At 45.7% G+C, this 21,079-nt stretch overlaps 2 protein-coding genes and 2 non-coding genes across 4 annotated transcripts; all 4 read left to right on the plus strand.

Moving 5' to 3' along the window:
- The first annotated feature begins 278 nt into the window (after window positions 1-278).
- On the plus strand, window positions 279-6,079 carry LOC100381804 (uncharacterized). Its single transcript, NM_001361316.1, has 2 exons — window positions 279-500; window positions 4,212-6,079. Exon 2 carries the CDS (start codon window positions 4,240-4,242, stop codon window positions 5,884-5,886), a length of 1,647 nt encoding a protein of 548 aa, NP_001348245.1. The 5' UTR covers window positions 279-500; window positions 4,212-4,239; the 3' UTR covers window positions 5,887-6,079.
- Window positions 6,080-8,621: 2,542 nt separating this feature from the next.
- On the plus strand, window positions 8,622-8,707 carry LOC111589368 (small nucleolar RNA SNORD25). The gene has a single exon (XR_004849796.1). It is a non-coding gene; the product is annotated as a small nucleolar RNA SNORD25 (small nucleolar RNA).
- An 87-nt stretch (window positions 8,708-8,794) lies between these two features.
- On the plus strand, window positions 8,795-8,933 carry LOC111589475 (small nucleolar RNA snoR136). Its single transcript, XR_004849894.1, has one exon. It is a non-coding gene; the product is annotated as a small nucleolar RNA snoR136 (small nucleolar RNA).
- Window positions 8,934-9,709: 776 nt separating this feature from the next.
- LOC100303864 (Grx_C2.1 - glutaredoxin subgroup I) lies at window positions 9,710-13,015 on the plus strand. Its single transcript, NM_001165476.2, has 4 exons — window positions 9,710-9,872; window positions 11,729-11,817; window positions 12,346-12,444; window positions 12,800-13,015. The coding sequence occupies exons 1-4, from the start codon at window positions 9,769-9,771 to the stop codon at window positions 12,904-12,906; spliced, it is 399 nt and encodes a 132-aa protein (NP_001158948.1). The 5' UTR covers window positions 9,710-9,768; the 3' UTR covers window positions 12,907-13,015.
- The last annotated feature ends 8,064 nt before the right edge of the window (window positions 13,016-21,079 follow it).

The raw sequence follows: 21,079 nt of genomic DNA on the forward strand, positions 1-21,079 counted from the left end.
AGGGTCCGGGCGTGAACATCCGATATTTTTTTGCGAAAAAATCTAAGTTACTAGATGCACTTGCAATTAGATCCAAACCGACTACAAATTCGTGGGACCCTTCTCCGGCAACGAGCACCCATCAGGTACGCCCGACCGTTCTATTCCCTTTCTGTTGTGCAAAACCGAGCACCCAAAGCTATTAGATTTTTTCGCAACCCAGCCCATCCCGTATACAGTATACCCCAAGTGGCCCAACTAGCCCACGTATATCCTCCAAACCTAACCCTAGCAACACATTTCGCTCCCCACAGCGGCGGCGGCCACAGCCACACGTTCTCGCGCGGGATCTAATTCCAAACAGCACTGCCCTTGCTTCTACCGTTCCCCAAGTGCGCTCCCTCTCTCGCCATCCATCTCGTGCACGACTGGGCAACCGTTGCCGCTGTCGAGGTGCCCAGGTCTTCATCGGTCCCTCGTCAGTTCTTCTCCGGCCCTTCGCCGCCGACAAGCTCCGCCAGGTACGCCCACCATTCTCTTCCGTCCATGCTTTGCGATGGTGAGCACCCACTACCCAAACCCTAACTGGATCTGTCAAGTGTTTACATGTATTTTGCCTACTAACTTCGGTTTTTTTAATTATCGGTGTACGTCTATGCCGTTTACTGCATTCACCTCTGCTCGTTTGTTTGATTCAGTTGAGCAGTGACATCGTGAGCTTATATGCTAGTGTAGCTTATTGGTGTTTCAAGCAATGTATGTCAAATATCTAGATTAGCAATTTATAAACCACGTAAAACCGTGACAGTATCATAATGGCATAAGAGGTTCTTTTATTTTGTTTGAACATTCTAGTCAGAGTAAGTTATGTGTCTGTTTTCTGCATGCTGAAGGTTATACTCAAACCACTTGTGAAATGGCTCTCACCCTATATCTTTCTTTAGAGCATCTCCAACAGAGTGCCCTAAAATAATGCCCTAAAAATTAAATTTCTATCTCATTTAAAAAGTATAGGGCACAAAAAATAGTTCACACTCCAACAATAAGCCCTAAAGTAAGGCAAATAACCGTGAATCGGTTTTTTTCCGTCCATTTGCCGCGAACTTTTCCCGCCTGTGAGCCTTTGGCGCCTATTTTCCCACCCGCGTTCATCTTCCCGGCGACGGCGCGACCCCAGGTTCTATCACATCGCCATCAATACCTCTACCACAAATCAACCTCTCTGTTTTGATAGACGTTTGCCCACACAGGTACTACATCTACAGCGCCACAGGTACTACATCTTCCCTGTGTTTTCTATTCAAGTATTCAGCCATGCGCCCATGCCTTTGTCGTCGTTATTTAGCCATGCCTGTGTACATCTGCCGCATTGTTTTATTCTCCCACGCAACTGAGCAGATTATTTAAACAAATCAGTCAAACGCACATGATCAGTTACATAAATCCATTCACTTAAGCATGTACATGTACTGGTTATTAAACTCTGATAGGCTTGTTATTGGTGAAGCCCCAGAAGTTTCCTATACAATTAATGGACACAACTACGACATGGGCTATTACTTAGCAGACGGGATCTATCCTTCTTGGTCGACTTTTGTGAAAACTAAGAAGCCTGCGGCTAATTTGAAAGATAAAAATTTTGCTAAAGCACAAGAGTCACAAAGAAAAGATGTCGAACGTGCATTTGGAGTATTACAGGCTCGCTTTGCCATTGTTCGAGGACCTGCGCGGCTTTGGGATGAAGCTACACTTCGCGACATTATGACAGCCTGTGTAATCATGCATAACATGATAATTGAAGATGAACCGGTTGACGACAAACTAAACGACATTGATCTGACAAATGTGGTTTCACGAGCAGGAACTGGGAAGTTTTCTTCTTTTGTTCAGATGCGCGAAGAAATCGAGAATGGTCATAGTCATCGTCAACTCCAGGAAGACCTGATTGAACACCTATGGGAGCGGCGCGGACACATGAACCATCAACAATAATTCATTTTATGTTTCAGCAATAGTCATCGTCAGTAGCTTTATGTTTCAGCAGTAGCTTTATGTTTGAGCATCTTGTGTAGCTTTCTGGACACATGAAGCAGCAACAATAAATCATTTTATAGTCTATGAGCACATATGTTTGCTTTAATTTCAGTAGCACATATGTATCCTTGCACCTTTGTTACCTTCAGAAACGAAAATGCATACTAACAGCATACTAACATCTTTCAGGTCACATGTTTCAGACACTATTATTGAACTAAAATGCATACTGACAGCAGTATATAAAGAAAACCAAACTAAACCAGTAAACAGAGCATAACCAAAAAACATCTATGGTTGTGGACTCCCAAAACGTCGAGCTAAAATCTCCTGTTTCAGTAACTTGAAATACTGTTTGGCCTCATCATCCATCCCACTTGTGTCAGTTTCCATCACCTTTTTGTCATGCTGATCTCTTTCAAGGTCTAGCTTTTGCTTCTCCATCTCTTTTTCAAGTTCAAGCTTATGCTTCTCCAGCTCCAAGAACATGTCATCACGTGCCTTCCGATTGTTGTCTGTCTGCACTCTTGATTCTCTAATTTTTTTCATTTCTTCAATGAATGGATCATAATCATTGTCTTCCCTCTTTCTGGCCCGCAAATTTTCCTTCTCAGCCTTCCTTCCAAGAGGTCTAGAATTGTTAATGGTGCCACCGTCAGTACCATTTTCAGCATCCAAATTTGAGACCATAATGGGACTTTTTATTGATGTCCACTTTGGCTCGTGCCTAAGAACTTTGGCTTCGTCCTGCAATAGCGTCTTTGCTAACATTTAGATAAGCCGACACAAGCAACATGTCCTCCTCTTCACTGAAACTTTTTGATCGACCCTTTGACTTTGTCTGAGAATTCATGTCAGCTGCAAGCGGTGACTCTGAGAATTCAGAATCATACTCCACATTGTCCCCCGACCCTAAAGACTGTAATCCATCTTGGTTAAGCAAATTTGTGAAGTAGTTGCCTGTGGAGGACATGGTACTGCAAAAAAAAAGTAATATATAGACATGCCAAGGACCTTGTATCAGCTAATAGGGAACAACTATTCAAACAAAATTATCACAATCAGTATTTAATAGAGGCAACCACAATCAGTAAACATAGACAATCATTCAGCACAAATACAAAATATATGATAGGAGCAGGAAATGAAATGAAACACATACAACCATTACCATTCAGGTGCTGCAAACAAAATCATCCTCATTGAACATATATACCCATCCAGGTGGTGCAAACACAATCATCGTCATTGAACATATGTAAGAATTCAGTCAATGCATACCTATAATCAGGCAACATCCAGTCAGTATCAACAATGCCGGGGGTCGAATGATTTGTAGCTGCAGGTGCTGTAACGGGCACAGGTTGTGACATGGTGCTGCCATCTACGGTGTTTCCACGTGATGTTTGGCAAAAACTAGGTCGGCCTCCTGGAATCACACCAATTGCAGCCTTGAGCGAGGACCTGCGAACCTTAGGGGCTTGCCTCGGATCCATCGATGGCCGCAGGGAGCAGGAAGATGCGGGGCAGCAAGATCTGTGCAGATGCCGCAGGAGCTAGTGCAGGCAGGGGCGGCTGCTTGGGGCGCAAGAAGGTTGGTGGCGTTGCTTCCAGGGGCGCAGCAGGGGGATCGGTTGAGGGAACGAAGAAGATGGGGGCGCCGACGATGGGAACGAAGAAGATGGGATCGCAGCAGGGGAAACGCCGGCCTAGGGGGGATCAGAGCAGGGGGGATCGGGAGGGCACAAGGAAGGAGATGAAGGCCGGCAGAAGGAAGGAGATGGGTGCGCTGAATGTTCCGATCGGTTGGATCGAAGGATAGGGCAGTTCTATACGTGTTGTATGTTTGGGACACTAGAGGAGGTGCCCTATCTAGTTTTGATAAAAATTTACAAAATGAGGCATTTGTTGGAGCTATTTTTTTATAAAAGTGCCCTATAATTCAATATACAACACTTGTATAAGGCACTGTTGGAGATGCTCTTAGTGAATCAATGTTGGTATTTTAGTAGTAGACTTCAGTCGTCAGCCATACTTAGCTTTTTTCTGCTAGTACTGTACTAATGTTTTGTTCCTCCAAGAGACCGGGAAGTAAAATTTAATTGGTTCATATCTTTGGTTTATCATTGTGTTTTTTTGGCTATTGCAGTACTTATGTTACCAAAGCAAGGCTAGTAAATCATGTTCTACTATTACAGGTTGCTGTGTTAAGTCCAAGCTTATCACATGGATTCAACACAAGATTTTCAACCCAGGACATTTTCTATAAAGTTGTGGCCACCAAGTGAAAGCACACGGCTCATGCTTGTTGAGAGGATGACAAAGACTATGTCCACAGAGTCCATTTTCTCTCGCAAATATGGTCTTTTGGGCAAGCAAGAGGCTCATGAGAATGCAAAAAGGATTGAAGAACTTTGCTTTGCATCGGCTGATGAGCATTTCAAAAATGAGCCAGATGGTGATGGGAGTTCTGCTGTCCAGCTATATGCAAAGGAATCAAGCAAGATGATGTTGGAAGTTCTGAGAAAAGGCCCAAGGACTACTGCAGAATTGGAGGCACCTGTAGATGATACATCTCTTGTGTCTGCTGATGCACCTCGTGTGCTTGCTGATACTGTACTGGATATATCTGGTGGGGAGCGTGCTTTTATTGAGGCAGATGAAGCAAAGGAACTGCTTAGTCCACTTACCAAACCAGGGAATTCATATAAAAGAATTTGCTTTAGCAACAGGAGCTTTGGTATTGGTGCTGCTAATGTTGCTGGTCCAATTCTTGAGTCAGTTAAGAATCAGCTCACAGAGGTTGACATCTCAGATTTTGTGGCAGGAAGGCCTGAGGATGAAGCCCTTGATGTGATGCGCATATTCTCCAAAGCATTAGAGGGTTCTGTCCTGAGATATCTGAACATCTCTGACAATGCTTTGGGTGAGAAGGGTGTCAGGGCATTCAGTGAGCTCCTGAAATCACAGGAATCCCTCGAAGAACTATATGTGATGAATGATGGCATATCAGAGGAAGCTGCGAAAGCTCTATCTGAGCTTATTCCTGCAACTGAGAAGCTTAAGGTTCTCCACTTCCACAACAACATGACGGGAGATGAAGGTGCTATGTATATTGCTGAGATGGTTAAGCGTTCTCCGAATGTAGAGAGTTTCAGGTGCTCAGCAACAAGGATAGGATCTGATGGTGGAGTCGCATTGTCTGAGGCATTAGGGACATGCACTCGCCTGAAGAAACTTGATCTCAGGGACAACTTGTTTGGTGTTGATGCAGGGTTAGCTCTCAGCAAAACCCTTCCAAAGCTTCCTGATCTTGTTGAGCTTTATCTCAGTGATCTCAATCTAGAAAACAAGGGTACTATAGCAATTGCCAAAGCCCTCGAACAGTCAGCACCACAGTTGGAGGTCCTTGAAATTGCTGGAAATGAAATAAATGCCAAAGCAGCCCCAGATTTGGCCAAGTGCCTAGCGGCAATGCAGTCACTCAAGAAGCTGACTTTGGCTGAAAATGAACTGAAGGATGATGGTGCCGTGATAATCGCAAAATCATTGGAAGATGGCCACATAGATCTCAAGGAGCTTGATGTTAGCGTGAACATGCTGCAGAGGGTTGGAGCTCGGTGCTTTGCGCGGGCAGTCGCTAATAAACCGGCTTTTGAGCTGCTGAACATCAATGGAAATTTCATCTCTGGTGAAGGGATCGATGAGGTGGAGGAAATCTTGAAGGCTGGTAAGAAACCCCTGAAAGTGCTGGGCCCACTAGATGAGAATGAGCCTGATGGAGAGCCTGATGATGACGATGAAGAGGTTGAGGATAATGAGGACGAGCTGAATTCGAAGCTGCAGAGTGTGAAGGTTGAGCAGGATGATTGACCGAGTTGGTATCGAGATATAAGCCTGTCGCAGGGTCTTGATAACTGAGTTATCTACAATGCTGTTGATCTTTGGTTTTGTAGTCGGTTTTTGTTATGAAAAACCAGAACCAGCTATCTTGTGACTTGTGCAATCTGATTATAGATTAGAACTGCTCTTATTTATTCGTTTATATTAATGACATCGTTCCATTACAAATGGCCTGATATATAGATGCTACCTATTTTCCCAACAGTTCTTTTTGGGTGACTGCGCTATAGGTTGACCCTGCTTTGAAGTCTGTACTTCACTAGTTTGGAAGCCATAAAATCAAAGTATATTGGAAAGATTAAAATCCTCTTTTTTTATTCAAAATTGAGTAAGCCTCGGTCTGTCACGGTGAGCAGCTACACATACGTGTTAAGCACATAGGGATGGGCTTGTTTGGTTGCATGTTTATCCAAGAAAGTTCGAGGTCCCTAGTCAAAGTCAAATAGAAAGAGATATATCTCTCTCAATCTTATTTGATTTGGAGGCAACCGAATAAGTCCTAACTATTTTTTATTAGTTGATTCCATTGGTATCTTTTTAGCTAGCTAACTATAATTATTAGTATCTTTTTAGCTAGCTAACTATAATTATTAGCTCTCGTGTATCAAATGGGCTTAACTCTGGTTATACTTTCTCTCTTTTCTACACGTAATGATTACATCTATAAACTTATTTTTTAGTAACATTAAACTTTTGGTCTCAAACCTAGAAGTACACTTATTTTAGTACGAAAGAAGTATATGGGAATTATAAAATAACAAAAATGGTGCATAAACGTTTATTTTATTGTGCTGATCTAGTCGTTTTCCAACCGTGTTTCTAAGGTTATTCTCGATAGAGGGTTTCATGGCACCCTTTCTAAGACTGCCTTATCAACATATGTCTAGAAAATTATGCACAGTTTGATCCTCATAAAACTCTCTTATATTATTCTTCATTAAATTGCATGTCATATTATGCTATTTACTTATTATGCTATCTACTTAAGTGGTATGTTATTTAATGAGAATAAAACTCTAATGAAACTTCCACTATCTTATCCTTGAGCAAGAGCATTTAAATAATTTAGTAATTATATGTTTAGGTATATAATTTTACGATAAAGTTGTTCTAAAATTTCCACCATAAGCCAATAACTAGATTACTAAATCATTTTATATTCTTTGCACATCTTATGGAAAGATACATAAAATATAGAAACTAGACGGAAATGGATAGTCTATTATGTTCTTTTTTGCGGTTTCCCGTTTTTTTCCAGATTTAACCCATATTTATTTTGTATTTAAGGGTGCGTTTGGTTCAAAAGTCAAATAAAATGGAGTGGTTTCATTCTAGTTTTAAGAATGGAATCGTTCTATCCTGCGTTTGGCAAGGAGAAGAGCCGCTCCATTGTTTGATTAAATAGTAAGATAGAACGAAGCTGCTACATTCTTCGTTTGGTTGGAGAGTTGTATGGGTGTAGAGGGGGGAGATGGGACAGAGCGCTTGTATCCGGTCGTTTTGGTGGAACGACAGCGTTCCAACTATTTATGACAAAATTCATATTCTTAAATGATATATTATAGCATAAGTGGTCATTCTAGCCATTGACTCTTCTCAATGAAAAGTGGTCTAAAGGTTCAAATGACATCGACAGTAGCTATATATACACCAATAGCAAGCAAACAACAACTAAATGTTGTCTCCCTATATCTATAGGTTTCATGTTATTACCCTGCTAGTCAGTCATCAATACCACGTATGTTTGTATATTTAATTATGAGTTTCCGCTTAATATTTCTGCTCATGTTCGTTTTCGTTTTCCCGTATATCTTGCACTTATTTTCGTTCCTAACTATGCTGTATTTGATCACGTTTTCGATAATAATATGCAGGAATGGATATGAGATAGGTTTTCCGTCGGTTTTCATCGACCGTCGAAGGGAACGGATATGGCATGGGTCCTTCGTGCTCTCAGCTAGTCAGTCAGTTACAGTATGTTCGCGGGAAGCAGCCAACATAATCGGTTAAAAAACATACTTTTTAACTGCTCATGGCTCATGGCGTGAAGGAAAATATATAATTTTTGTTTTGTTTTGTGGTCGCTAGGAGTACCAAATTTGCTTAGCAGGCCGAAATCCCAGAGCCTATTTACGTGGGCCGAATTCCGGAGCCCATTAACGTAAATTTCAGCCCGTTAGGGTTTGAGAAGCTAACCTAACAAACCGCTGGGCAAACAGTCACTCACTCACGACGGCTATAAATTGCTCCCCCGGCCCCTCGGCTTCAGAACCAGCAAAGCCGCCGCCGCCCCGCCGTCATCGTTCCTTTTGTTTTCTGTTATCATCCCCTTCTCGCCAGATTGGATTTCTTATTGCTGCGCTGCTCGTTTCTTTCGATTTTGATCTGATAGTTTGGCGTCGATGTTGTTGTCCACTCTTGCGGTTGGCTTCGTCATCTGGTCGCTGGGATTTTCGGTCTCTGACCGTTTGGTTCCCAGTGGACTCGTTCCCTTGAAGCAAAATCACCTGTTGTAACCTGAGTTCGCTTTCAACCTGTGCCCTCGGAGTTTGCTGGCGCCGCAGGGCACGCCGCGATCCTTACATACATTATCACCATCAAACGAGAACCGCTTCGAATCCTCGATTACGTGCCTCCATTCTTCGGCACTCTAGACTATGATTTTGTTTTGTGTAGGCTAGAATGCAAGTTTTGTGGGTCGTGCTGGCAACGGTGATGAGTCCTACAGACCTGTAATGACTCCTGCGGAGATGATCGCATGGTCTAAGAACATCTAAGGGACTGAGTTGTCTTCTTGTAGTCATCCAGCGCTAGGTTTTTTTAGTTTGCTCTTTTATTTTAGTCAGTGAGTAGTTGCAGAGCCCTGTTATTATGTGAGTAGGCTTCTCTTGACTCCATTGTGCGTATTAGCCTTTATGGTTTGTGGGCAGCGTCTAAATGGGAAGCATAAACGATTGTTCCTCTCGCTATCCGGCGCGGAGTTTTTTGATGCGATTGGACGTCGAGGAACGACACTTTGTATTTTTTTCATGCTGTATATCAGATTGTTGAAACTTTTCACCGAGGAGCTTCGATGCTAGCAAAACGGCAAATTGCTTTTTGTTACTATTATTTGCACAGACCAAACACCGAACCGAGCAGACCTATTATGCATGATGGTCCCCACTCATGAAATGAATTGGTTCTCCCTCTGTTTGTTTAGTTAAAAAAATATATTATTGAACGATAAAAATTCGAGAACAGTATATATTTATAATTGCACAATTCTTCTGATAAATTATTGGACACTGATCAAACTTTCCTTGATGGCCGCATATATATCTTTCGGTCCAATGAGTGGTCCATGAGCTTTTACTTACACTAACAAATAACAGAGAATTTCACGGCGTTGCCAATTTTTTAGTAACGAATCAATCATGTTTAAAATCATATACACTCGCGGAATTTAGAGGTTCCTCACCAACAAAATGCCGTACGCTTGTGCCCTGCGTAAGTGGGTTCACGCATGACGTAATTCGCATCTGCCACTGGCGTCGGCTAAAGTCGTGGATCTAGAATGGTCTATGCAGTTGCGACGGAACGGATGGAGGAAAAAATGAACCACGATTTCTCTTCAGTTCTTTCCTTGCGTGCACGGCTGCTCGTCAATTCGGCTGCCGAAATTATCCCGTTGCCTTCTGGTTCCCACGACAAAAGCGGCATTACCCCGGTCGCTTTATAAATTGGACTTTCTTACTTTCGGCACGGCCACCGGACAGCTCCCCACAAAACCGTCAGTTCTCTTTTCCCCTGTAAATCGCAAATTCGTCTTCCCTGCCCATCTATCGCTTGGACACCTCTGCAAGGGAGCACATGGCTCTCGAGAAGGCCAAGGAGATCATCGCGTCCTCCCCGGTCGACCTAGCTCTCCGAAAGGCCAAGGAGACCGTCGCCTCCCACCCCGTCGTCGTCTTCAGGTTCTGCTCGTCAAATCTATTTGTTTCCAAGTACCGCACTTGCAAAAGCAGGTCAAGCTTCGAATTGGGCCATCTGCTACATAGTAGACGATGATACATGAGCTATCCGGTAGCAGGTTCCTTTTCTCCCTTCCAAATTCGCAGCTGGCTGGACAGAAGGAACTTTGTTTTGGGCGGATAAGGAAATCGGTTGCCTCAACTTTGTGCCGGAGACTGAATATAGTACTTTTGCAGTAATTATATATTTGGTACTGCCCCTTATAATTACATGTTTCCTCGTTTGGACTGTTCTTGAAGGGAATCCTATAGTTGCTGGAAACGTATTCTCTCGCCGAGCCTCCTTACGGATGCACCGGATTTAGGGACTATCTAGATGTATATCTAAGGACCAAAAATTGACACATATTTTATGCCACACTTTTAGCAGCCATTGACAAGTATATATATGTAGTAGTAGAAAAATCTTACCATAATTATGGCCGATCAAATCTGTCTAACCCCTTGAACGTGGTAAACCGTTGCAAGTAAAGCAGCGAACCAAACAACTGTACTCATATAAGCATGGAGGTTATGTGAGCATGCAATATGTTACGAAAGGGGCTCTATCGTAATGATCAAGGCTTCCGAGTAGAACATCTAGGTTCCATTCCCCTCTGGTATGAAATATGAGCCAAAGTGTAGTGCTCAGTGCAGTTACAGGTGTTGGCTATTTGTGCTAGCTTGTTGCCCACCCATTCTTGGTCTCTCATTTCTTTTATAGACCAAGGAGAAGGGAGGCCATGATATACAAATCTAGGGTCGGACCAAACTGGGGATGCCCTGCCTTGTCGCATTGTTTGTTGTTCTCCAGCATACTTGCTAGCCAAAGGACCTCTTTGGTTGTCATTGTCTCCTGTCTCGTTATAGTAGCCATGGCATAGCCATGCATGCCATGCTGATGTGCCTTGTCCTGTTTTGCAGCGTGTTCATGTTCATCCTCCAACATATGGAGTGGTTGAACCATGGTTAGATTTTGTACAGGTGAGCACGCCTGTTCGTACCTTTTCTGGAATGTTCATTGAGACTTAGTGTTAGAGCCAATATGCTGGCGTACCAGCTCTCGTGATATCATTTGAACCACATAGTTGTGCCAAAGTCTACTTGTTATTAGTACAACCTCGTGAATTTTGATCTCGAGGGGATAGGTGCAACCCCGACCCCTAGATCTGGTGAGGTGGACTTACCGGTCGTGGTTTTGTACTGCGACTCCTCAGTCAGAGGTCGGACGAGATGGAGACCAAGGGTCAGGCGGTTGGGCGTCCTTCTCTTGGTCCCTTGGGGCCTTGGGTCATCCAAGGCGGAAACACGAGATGGGATGACATGTTATTCTAGGTCCATGATAACTTGACCCTAACAACAGTAGACTCAAAATTTGTAGACTGAGAATAGCCTTGATGAATTATTAATGTATTATCACTGCAGATTCATTATGATGAATTGAAGTGCTAGAGATGCTCATGAGTGTGAAATCAATGTACAATTTTTGTCGTATGATTACATTAATAGAAATGATAATTACCGTTCATTGTTTGTATAAGGATTCCCTTATGTTCTAATCTTATATAATCTTACACTGTACAGAATGAATCGTCCTTTATTCTTGGGAAATTTGGATCCATACCATTAAAAGATCACCACTTTGGATCCATACCATTACTATCTCACTTACATGTGGGTCCACATGAGTCAATGACATGTGGGGTCCATGGTATATATCTAAAGTTTGGATCTTTTAATGGTATAGATCCAATTGTTCCTTTATTCTTTTATTCTTTGTATATAAAATACCTTATGTTGTAGTAATCTCATGAACACAGCAAAACTTACTGTCCTTTCTGCACCCGAGTGAAACAATTGCTAGCAAAGTTGGGGGCAAGTTACAAGGCTATTGAGTTGGATGTGGAAAGTGAGTTTTCTCTCCTTGATTTTACCGTACTTCTTTATTTCTGGTTCACTTATTTACTTCACAAGTAGTTAACTCCCAAATCTCAATGGACATAAAATAGGCCAACAAATGAAAGGTAAGTAAGGTTTATGATATCAAATGGTGATGGTTGTAGAAGCCACTGGTAGATTCATCAGCTCATCTATCAGTTGAAACTGTTCTGTTCAAACAATTTATGATATTACTGAAGTAAGTTCTGTTCAAACTGCAATGCCGAAAGTGTCCATGAACCGGATGATCATTACTAGCATTCAATCAAATTGGAGATTTGTTCAGTGCTTCTGCAAACCCTATTTGGAGTTTTCTCTTTAATATTGGTAGCACGTTGCACAATTACAGCAATAATTATTGTTTGAATCTACAAATGTGGTCGAACACAGTGGAGATTACACGAACCAATTTAACATGTCTCGAGTGCTCAAGAGACACCAGACTTATTCGTTCTATGAGAACTGTTTGCTGAACTATCATCTTAACCACTGTGCGAAGGTGATGGCGCTGAGCTGCAGTCAGCTCTCGCTGAATGGACTGGCCAGAGAACTGTTCCCAATGTCTTCGTGAAAGGGGAGCGGATTGGTGGCTGTGACGGTGAGTTGTTCACCTCATGTAGCTCTTCTTACTGATGTACGAAGAAACCAAAGCTGTAGAGGGTGTTTAATTTCTGGGACTAATTTTTAGTCGTTTCATTTTATTTTAATCTCTAAATTACTAAATATAAAAAATAAAAAATTTAGTCTCTAAAACGAAACCCCCCTTAGTCCTTCCATTTTAGTACTAAATTGTCAAACACAAGGATAAAAATAGAGATAATTCCTCTTTTAGTCCATATGTTTGCCAATTTGAGGACTAAAATGAAGAAACTAAAAATTAGTCCCTAAAAACTAAACACAGCCTTAGACTTCACATTTGTGTTTTAACGATGTGTTCACCGCTGCTCGAGCAGCAACCATGGCGATGCACGACGGTGGGAAGCTGGTGCCTCTGCTCACCGAGGCTGGAGCAATTGTCACTGCCAGGGCTACTGCAACTACTACCACTCCGTCTTTGTAGACATGTTTTACAGCGCTGTTCCGCTCGCTTCGTGGCTATATGCAAGTGTTGTACGGAGTACTAAACTCATACGTGGTAAAAGATGAATAAAGACTTAAACATTTCTTTCGTTGGCTTGGCTGTATTATATGCTATTGGTTTTTGTTGATAATCTCCGCAACTCTTCACACACTACCTCGTCGTCTGGACTGCAAGCTCAATGTGTCTGCATCATGCCTCTTAATTTTCGTGTCAGCAAAGTCCAAAGTGTACCTTAGTATGGTTTTTGTCACCTAAACTTGTCGTACTTGTCGTCTGGAATAGTGTGTGAAAGGGTGTTGAGGGTGCTCCTGGACACAACCTTCCAGCAGAGCATGGACGCAGACGTGGAAAAATGTTGCTGCTCCATATATACCCCCAAATCTAAGGTGCTAAGTCTAGGGATTGAAACTAGTCGAGTTCGGCTCGACTTGATCAAGTAACAAACCAAGTTTGGCTGGGCTCGTTAATCTAGCGAGCTTGAAAGTTGGCTTGGCTCAACTTATTTTAGACTCGTTGAGCCAAAGAGTTTCACCATAATATGAAATTGTCCTCTAAATTATAATATAAAATCTAAAAAATCAAGTAACATATTTCTAAATTAGTAAAATAAATATATTACTAATATAATATAGAAAATAGTGAATGAGTCTCTAGTGTAATGGTTAAGACGTTCGAGTAGGTCCCAGGTTCCACCCTTCGGGGGCAATTTTCACCACTTGGTTAAAAAAATTCACACGTTGTGCCTCGTTTCGAGAGTTTTCTTGATCGGTACCATGTTTCGATATATTCTTAATATACTACGGGGAGGGCAGTCTTTCCCTCCCAACCGGTTTTTTATAATCTAGAAAATAAATTATTTTTGTATTGTAATCTCAACTAATATAAATTAATCCTCTATTTGATACTAGCATTATATGCTAATTAGGATTCTATGTAACAAATTATTGTTAGATCAAGCCACGAGCCACAGCGAGCCGTGGCTCGCTCTTTTCACGAGCCACAAAACAAGCATGACTCGGACTCGTTCTAACCAACGAGCCGTTCCAAGCCAAGCCAAGCCACAACAAGCTCGAGCTTTTTCCAGCCGTACTCAAGTCTCTATCTTTCCTCATTTCGTATGTGTGAACACGTGCTGCCGGGATGCGAAAATAAGACCGAGTCACGTTAAGTTCGCTGGGAACAACCTCTCCTTTAGTAGGGCTCCTTCAACTCTAACAGTTCATTCAAAAATCTACCAAACATGAGGCTTCTTTTTTTCATACAAACAGGAAACCGAGCAAAGCGGGGAGTAAAAAAAAGCTTCTACGACTTTGTCTCGTCCTCCCCTTCCCTATAAAAATAGAAGTTGCATTTCCAACCAAATGAGTGCTCCTCCAAGGCTCTATTAAAATAAGAAGGAAGTTGTTTTCCATAAGTCTAAAGAGCTAGAGTCAGAGTTAGAGCTATTGATGCAAAAGCCTTAGCAAATAGGGCCTCATTCTCCGATCTGCACTACGAAAGAGATCGCCGCCCACGATCCGGTTCCATAGGAAAAGGGTGCAATGCAACTGTAACAGAATATATAACCGCATTTATGTAACATAATATATAAGTAGAGGATCATGAGTTGATATCATTAAACATAGGATAGCGAAAAACGAGCACGACGATGTTATTAGCACTTATAAAAAACATATCTCCAACAGCTATCAAGACATATTTAAAGGATCTTGATATAAGAATTTATTGTGAGACCCAAACTAGACCACTTCCCTTGACCCTCACCAAAGGAGGATCTTGATGTTGGAAGACTTGACATCAAGACACCCCAAAGCGACCAAATATGACTTAGGTTGTATGGTACTCAAGATCACTATATTGTACGTGTACCAAATATTCAAATCTGTAGCATACATGCACACGTGGAGTGAAGTATTATCATGAACAAAAGGGTACACCAGCTATATCATACCAAGCGACACGAAGGATAGTGTCTGTCACCAATCATACATGCACCCTTGCGTACCAATTATAGTGAAAGTTGTCTTACACCCTTGCGTGCCAAAAGCATCATTACATTTATATGTGCTCTCCATGTTCGTCGCCAATCAACACCACAACAATAATAGTGATAGTGTCTTTATGGTATCCAAGTATAAGGATGGAACATTGTGACATTAGCGTGCCGACAAGTAGCTAGAAGAAAGACATGCTCCGATAATGGATATATGATTTTCTTTGTATATATACTCTTTCTAACAAGCTTTGATAATAAAAATCTATTGAGATTTTTATCAATCATGATTGCCTTTTGAACAAGTTCTACTTCAGCTATTCAATCTCACTAAACAAATACTTTGTTGAGACATTTTTGTGTAAACACATGGGCCACACATCCGTCCCCAAGCCTCGGCGGCGCGTTCGAAATATTTTTGCTCGTCAGGACGGGAGTCGGTTGCGTACACGCACGTTTCCTCAGTTTTTTTGGCCGGCCGTGCATGATCCGAAATGAGGGGCCGGGAAGTGACCACCGTGGCGCCCGCGCCGTCGCACATGGGACAAGGCACCGGAAGCAGATCAGCGCGAGGACGTGGCGCGCGACCCCCTTGCCAGGCCCCAGCGCTGCGCCCGTGGCCCGCCACCCCGTTTCGCTCCACCATCACCCAAAATCTAGGAGACCCACGCTAGGCCCTACCGGGCCGGTCTGTGTCTGTCCGTCCCAGTACGGTCCAGCAACCCGAAGCGTTTCGTTGGTCCACCTTGGTTCATTACTAATCGCACTACGCCACTACCGATGGCCGACCAGGATTTAGATATTTGAGCGACGACTGGTCCGCTGACACGTAGCCAAAAGCGAAGCGTTTAACGGAGGCGAGCTAGATATTTTCGCCCCGTCTGTCAGCCAGCACCTGCTTCGCTGGGCCCCGACCCGCTCAGCTGTTGCTTGTCAGTTGCCCGTGACAGGTACTAGCCAGCGGGCGGCCGAGATCGCGCGGGCGGCTGGCCCGAGCGCGCCCAACCGTCCCTTTGGCTCTGTCTCCTCCGGCCCCACCCTCTTCTCTTCTGTCCGCTCCGCCGAGCGTGCCGGCATGCCCCCAACCCCACCCACTGAGCAAAGCGGAAAAAAGCGAGGAAAAATATCCTGCTCGGCTGCTCCAACGAAGCACCGGAGGCCGCAACAGAGAAGAGCGGACGCCACCGCCGCCAATCAATAGATTAGGCGCGGATAATGGTGCTGGCCGGACCGCGACGGGCGGAGGAGGGCGCCGCGGCCCCCGCGCGCCGCCGCTGACAGAGTATACCTGCTTAACCAGCCGTCTGCAGGCACGGCGCACGCGCGGTGGTACCTCGCGAGGGGCTCGGGTTGACTGGGCGCTACTCGCGGCCGCGGGGATGGAGGAGGAGGCGTCTGCAGATCCACCGACCGCTTCGTCCTTCGCCTGCGTCTCTGGTTCCGGGCGCTGCTGAATCCGACGCTTCGGTTCGCGTCCCCAGTCCCCTTGGCGGAGGCGTGGATCGTGTGTTTGGGGGGTCTGGGTATGGTGGGCGGAGGCGAGGGGGATCGCGTGGGCGGCGGCGTAGGGGTTGGGGGAGGCCAGCAGTTCGTGGACCGGAGCAAGGTGAGGATTCTTCTCTGCGACGGCGACGCCAGCAGCTCCCGGGAGGTGCTGCGGCTCCTCTGCAACTGCTCGTACCATGGTTAGTATTAGTCAACCTTTGTACCCCGGTACTTGCTTTCTCTAATCGTTGGGATTTACCGGATTAGGACTGCGTTTACTTCTCGCTGTGGGCTTAATCATTAGAAGTACTACCAATCCGTTCGCTTCTAATGATAGGAATCTGTTGGGCGTCATGTGTGCTTAATGTTTCTTTTTCTCTCGAAAGATATTTGTACTTACTGTTGTGCTGTTGTGACGGTGAACTTTTTTTTTCAGTAACTTGCGCCAAGTCTCCGCGGCAGGTGATCAATATTCTCAACTACGAGGGCGGCGAGATCGACATCATCCTGGCTGAGGTTGATCTGCCGGTCTCCAAGTGCTTCAAGATGCTCAAGTACATTGCCAGGAACAAGGACCTGCGCCACATCCCCATCATCAGTAGGCAGCCTTCCTATTCTGCGCCTTGTGCGGTTGTGCCTATTACTGTGATGTGCTTTCTGTGACCCGTCCTCCCTATCTTATGGAACTGTGCAGTGATGTCCAACAGAGACGAGGTGTCTGTTGTTGTCAAGTGCTTGAGGCTTGGTGCGGCCGAGTACCTGGTGAAGCCGCTGCGCACGAATGAGCTGCTGAACCTTTGGACCCATGTGTGGCGGCGGAGACGGATGGTAAAGGGCACTATGCTGATTCACCTCAACCTCTGCGTTAGAGAAGCATGCTCAGCTGAGATGCTTGTAGGAGTTGCTGTACCTGCATGAATTATTCTTTAAATCGAGTGCTGGTGTTGGCAGCTTGGTTTGCCCGAGAAAAACTTCTTCAATGACAACTTCGAGTTGGTGCTCTCAGAACCTAGTGATGCAAATACCAATAGCGCCACCCTCCTCTCAGATGAGACAGACGACAGGCCTAAAGAAAACACAAATCAAGAAACGGGCACCTCAAATCAGCTTGAATACGAGGTAATGAACCCAAGACTCATTTAGAAGTTTGTTGCAGCACTTTTTTGTTGTTGCTGTTTTAGTATATTTTCATTTCTGTTCTTTGATGTTGCCACACAGATCTGCCCTTTTGTCTCTATGTTGTATGTTGATGACATGCTAACAATATACTTGTTTAAACGCCCTTCCATTTCTTGGCGTGTTTCAGTCTAATCCTTCCGTTGCTGAGCGCGACCAGAGAGACAAGATCGGTGCTCCAGGCTCTGCCCTAGATGCCAGTCAATCATGTAAGATATTTCAGCCTGTAATAACTGGTCTTCCTTTTTGTTGTTAACCACTTCTTGAGTTCTATATCTCCATCTGTTTTCTGATAATTATTTTAATTGCCAGCGACTCCGGGAAGAATGTTTTCACGTCCTATAAAAACTAACCTGAAGGTTGCTGAGTCGTCTGCATTTCTAGCATATGTTAAGTCAAGCACCCCAGCCACCAGCTCATTTGATAGCGGACTACAAAGAGGTGACAGCCGGTTAGATTCTTTGGATAACCATGGTAATTGCTCTAGTGCAACAGATAGAAGTGACACCGGTGCTGATGTAAATATTCGGAATAAAGAAGCTTTTGAGATGCCTGTGCAGTATCCTATGGTATGCTTTTCTTCCTCTAGCATGCATATGGAGCGAAGCAATGAAGGCCATAATGACACTTCAGGAACTCCACCTGCATACCATTTCCCATTTTATTATCCAGGGATGGTAGAACACAACATGGCACTTTCATCAGTGCAAAATTTTCAAGCAAACATAAACAGTGCTCAAGCACATACACCACCAGCGATGCTTCATCAGTACAATGTTTTCTCCCAATGCCATAGTTTACCCATGATATCACCATTTCAGTTTAATACTTCTGGCATGAGTATGCACTCAAGTCATTTACCGACGCAAAATGTGTGGTCATCGGCATCGAGCACACCAACGCCTGACGAAACATGCAATCGCTCCGAGAGAAGGGCTGCAGCACTTGCTAAATTCAGGCAGAAAAGGAAAGAGCGCTGTTTTGACAAGAAGGTGAGGTATGTGAACAGGAAGAAACTTGCTGAGACGAGGCTAAGGGTGCGAGGTCAATTTGTTAGGCATGCAAGCAATATGGATATCATAAGCACCGGAGATGATATATCTGAAGACGAAGATGACGATCCAACCTCCAGGGAGGTAGATATGATTTCTTCTCCAGAGTAGTGGAGAGGTCCTCTTGTGTGAAAAATTAGAGTGCAGATGGTTACTGCTCACTTTGTTACAACTCAGTAGGACTAGACAATACATTATTCTACTGGCAACAAGGCAATACACCCTTTTTGCTCACACAGTATAAACTTTTGTCCCCAAATATCTGGCTGTTACTCCGGTTGCTTTAATCGAGAAATCATCTTTTTGATAAGGCTGTTACTCCGGTTACTTTGATCGAGAAATAATCTTTTTGATAAGTGTAGTTATAGTTTTGCTAAGTTTTTGATGCAAAGACCAGTCAAATCAGTTTGATCTTATTGCAGGGTAATATTTGCAATTTTGAGGTTAACAGTGTTGAGAAACCCTAATGAACGGTTATGTGGGCAAATACCGAATATAGCCCTGAGGGCTATCGCGTCTATATATATAGAACCTGTACCCCTCATATGGAATTGTCGGCGTTTCGAGACCGGGGGGTCCCTGAGCCGACGAGTGAATGTGTCGCGTGCCCCAGCCCAGATGGGTTGAGCGCGTGGGCGAGCGCGAAGGGGGGAAGTGAGGTGGCCGGAGATGGGCGTGAGAAAGGTGGGAATCCCGCGGCCTTCGTGTTCGTCCCGCGCCCAGGTCGGGTGCGCTTGCAGTAGGGGGTTACAAGCGTCCACGCAGGAGAGGGAAGCGAGCGGCCTCACGCGAGCGCCTGTCTCGTCCTCGTCCCCGCGCGGCCAACCCTCTCTAAGAGGGCCCTGATCCTTCCTTTTATAGGCGTAAGGAGAGGATCCAGGTGTACAATGGGGGTGTAGCAGAGTGCTACGTGTCTAGCGGGGGAGAGCTAGCGCCCTAAGTACATGCCGATGTGGCAGCCGGAGAGATCTTGGCACCCAGCTGGTGTGATGTCGTGGCCGTCGGAGGAGCGGCGGAGCCTGGCGGAGGGACAGCTGTCGGAGCGGTTGAGTCCTTGCTGACGTCCTCCTGCTTCCGTAAGAGAGCTGAGAGCCGCCGTCGTCACAGGGCATGCAGGGCGCCATCATTGCCTATCTGGCGGAGCTAGCTAGATGGGACACTGGTCTTGTTCTCTGCGGCCCGAGTCAGCTCAGGGTAGGGTGATGATGGCGCTTCCTGTTGACGTGGCTGGCCCGTGCCCGAGGTCGGGCGACGTGGAGGCTCCTCCGAAGCCGAGGTCGAGTCTGTCTTCCATGGCCGAGGCCGAGTCCGAGCCCCTGGGTCGGGCGAGGCGGAGGTCGTTTGGCAGAGGCCAGGGCGGAGTCCGAGCCCTGGGGTCGGGCGAAGCGGAGTTCGTCGTCTTCTGGGGCTGAGCCCGAGTCCGAGCCCTGGGGTCGGGCGGAGCGGAGTTCGTCGTCTTCCGGGGCTGAGCCCGAGTCCGAGCCCTGGGGTCGGGCGGAGCGGAGTTCGCCGTCTTCCGGGACTTAGCCCGAGTCCGAGCCCTGGGTCGGGCAGAGCGGAGTTCGCCGTCTTCCGGGACTTAGCCCGAGTCCGAGCCCTGGGTCGGGCGGAGCGGAGTTCGCCGTCTTCCGGGACTTAGCCTGAGTCCGAGCCCTGGGTCGGGCGGAGCGAAGCTTCCTATGGTGCCTTTGGCAGGGCCTGACTGCCTGTCAGTCTCACTCTGTCAAGTGGCACTGCAGTCGGAGTGGCGCAGGCGGCGCTGTCCTTTTGTCAGGCCGGTCAGTGGAGCGGCGAAGTGACGGCGGTCACTTCGGCTCTGCCGGGGGGCGTGTGTCAGGATAAAGGTGTCAGGCCACCTTTGCGTTAAATGCTCTTGCGATTCGGTCGGTCGGTGCGGCGATTTAGTCAGGGTTGCTTCTTAGCGAAGGCAAGGCCTCGGGCGAGCCGGAGATGTGTCCGCCGTTAGAGGGGGGCCTCGGGCGAGACGGAAATCCCTCGGGGGTCGGCTGCCCTTGTCCGAGGCTAGGCTCGGGCGAGGCGTGATCGAGTCGCTCGAATGGACTGATCCCTGACTTAATCGCACCCATCAGGCCTTTGCAGCTTTATGCTGATGGGGGTTGCCAGCTGAGAATTAGGAGTCTTGAGGGTACCCCTAATTATGGTCCCCGACAGTAGCCCCCGAGCCTCGAAGGGAGTGCTAGCACTCGCTTGGAGGCTTTCGTCGCACTTTTTTGCAAGGGGACCAGCCTTTCTCGGTTGCATTTTGTTCCGGTGGGTGCGCGCGAGCGCACCCGCCGGGTGTAGCCCCCGAGGCCTCGGAGGAGTGGTTTCACTCCTTCGAGGTCTTAATGCCTTGCGTAATGCTTCGGCTGGTCTGGTTGTTCCCTCATGCGAACTAGCCGTAGCCCGGGTGTACGGTCGGGGCCCAAGTTCTCGGGCTGGTATG

This window comes from Zea mays, chromosome 5 (genome assembly GCF_902167145.1).
Source record: "Zea mays cultivar B73 chromosome 5, Zm-B73-REFERENCE-NAM-5.0, whole genome shotgun sequence".
In the NCBI taxonomy this organism is placed as follows: Eukaryota; Viridiplantae; Streptophyta; class Magnoliopsida; order Poales; family Poaceae; genus Zea; species Zea mays.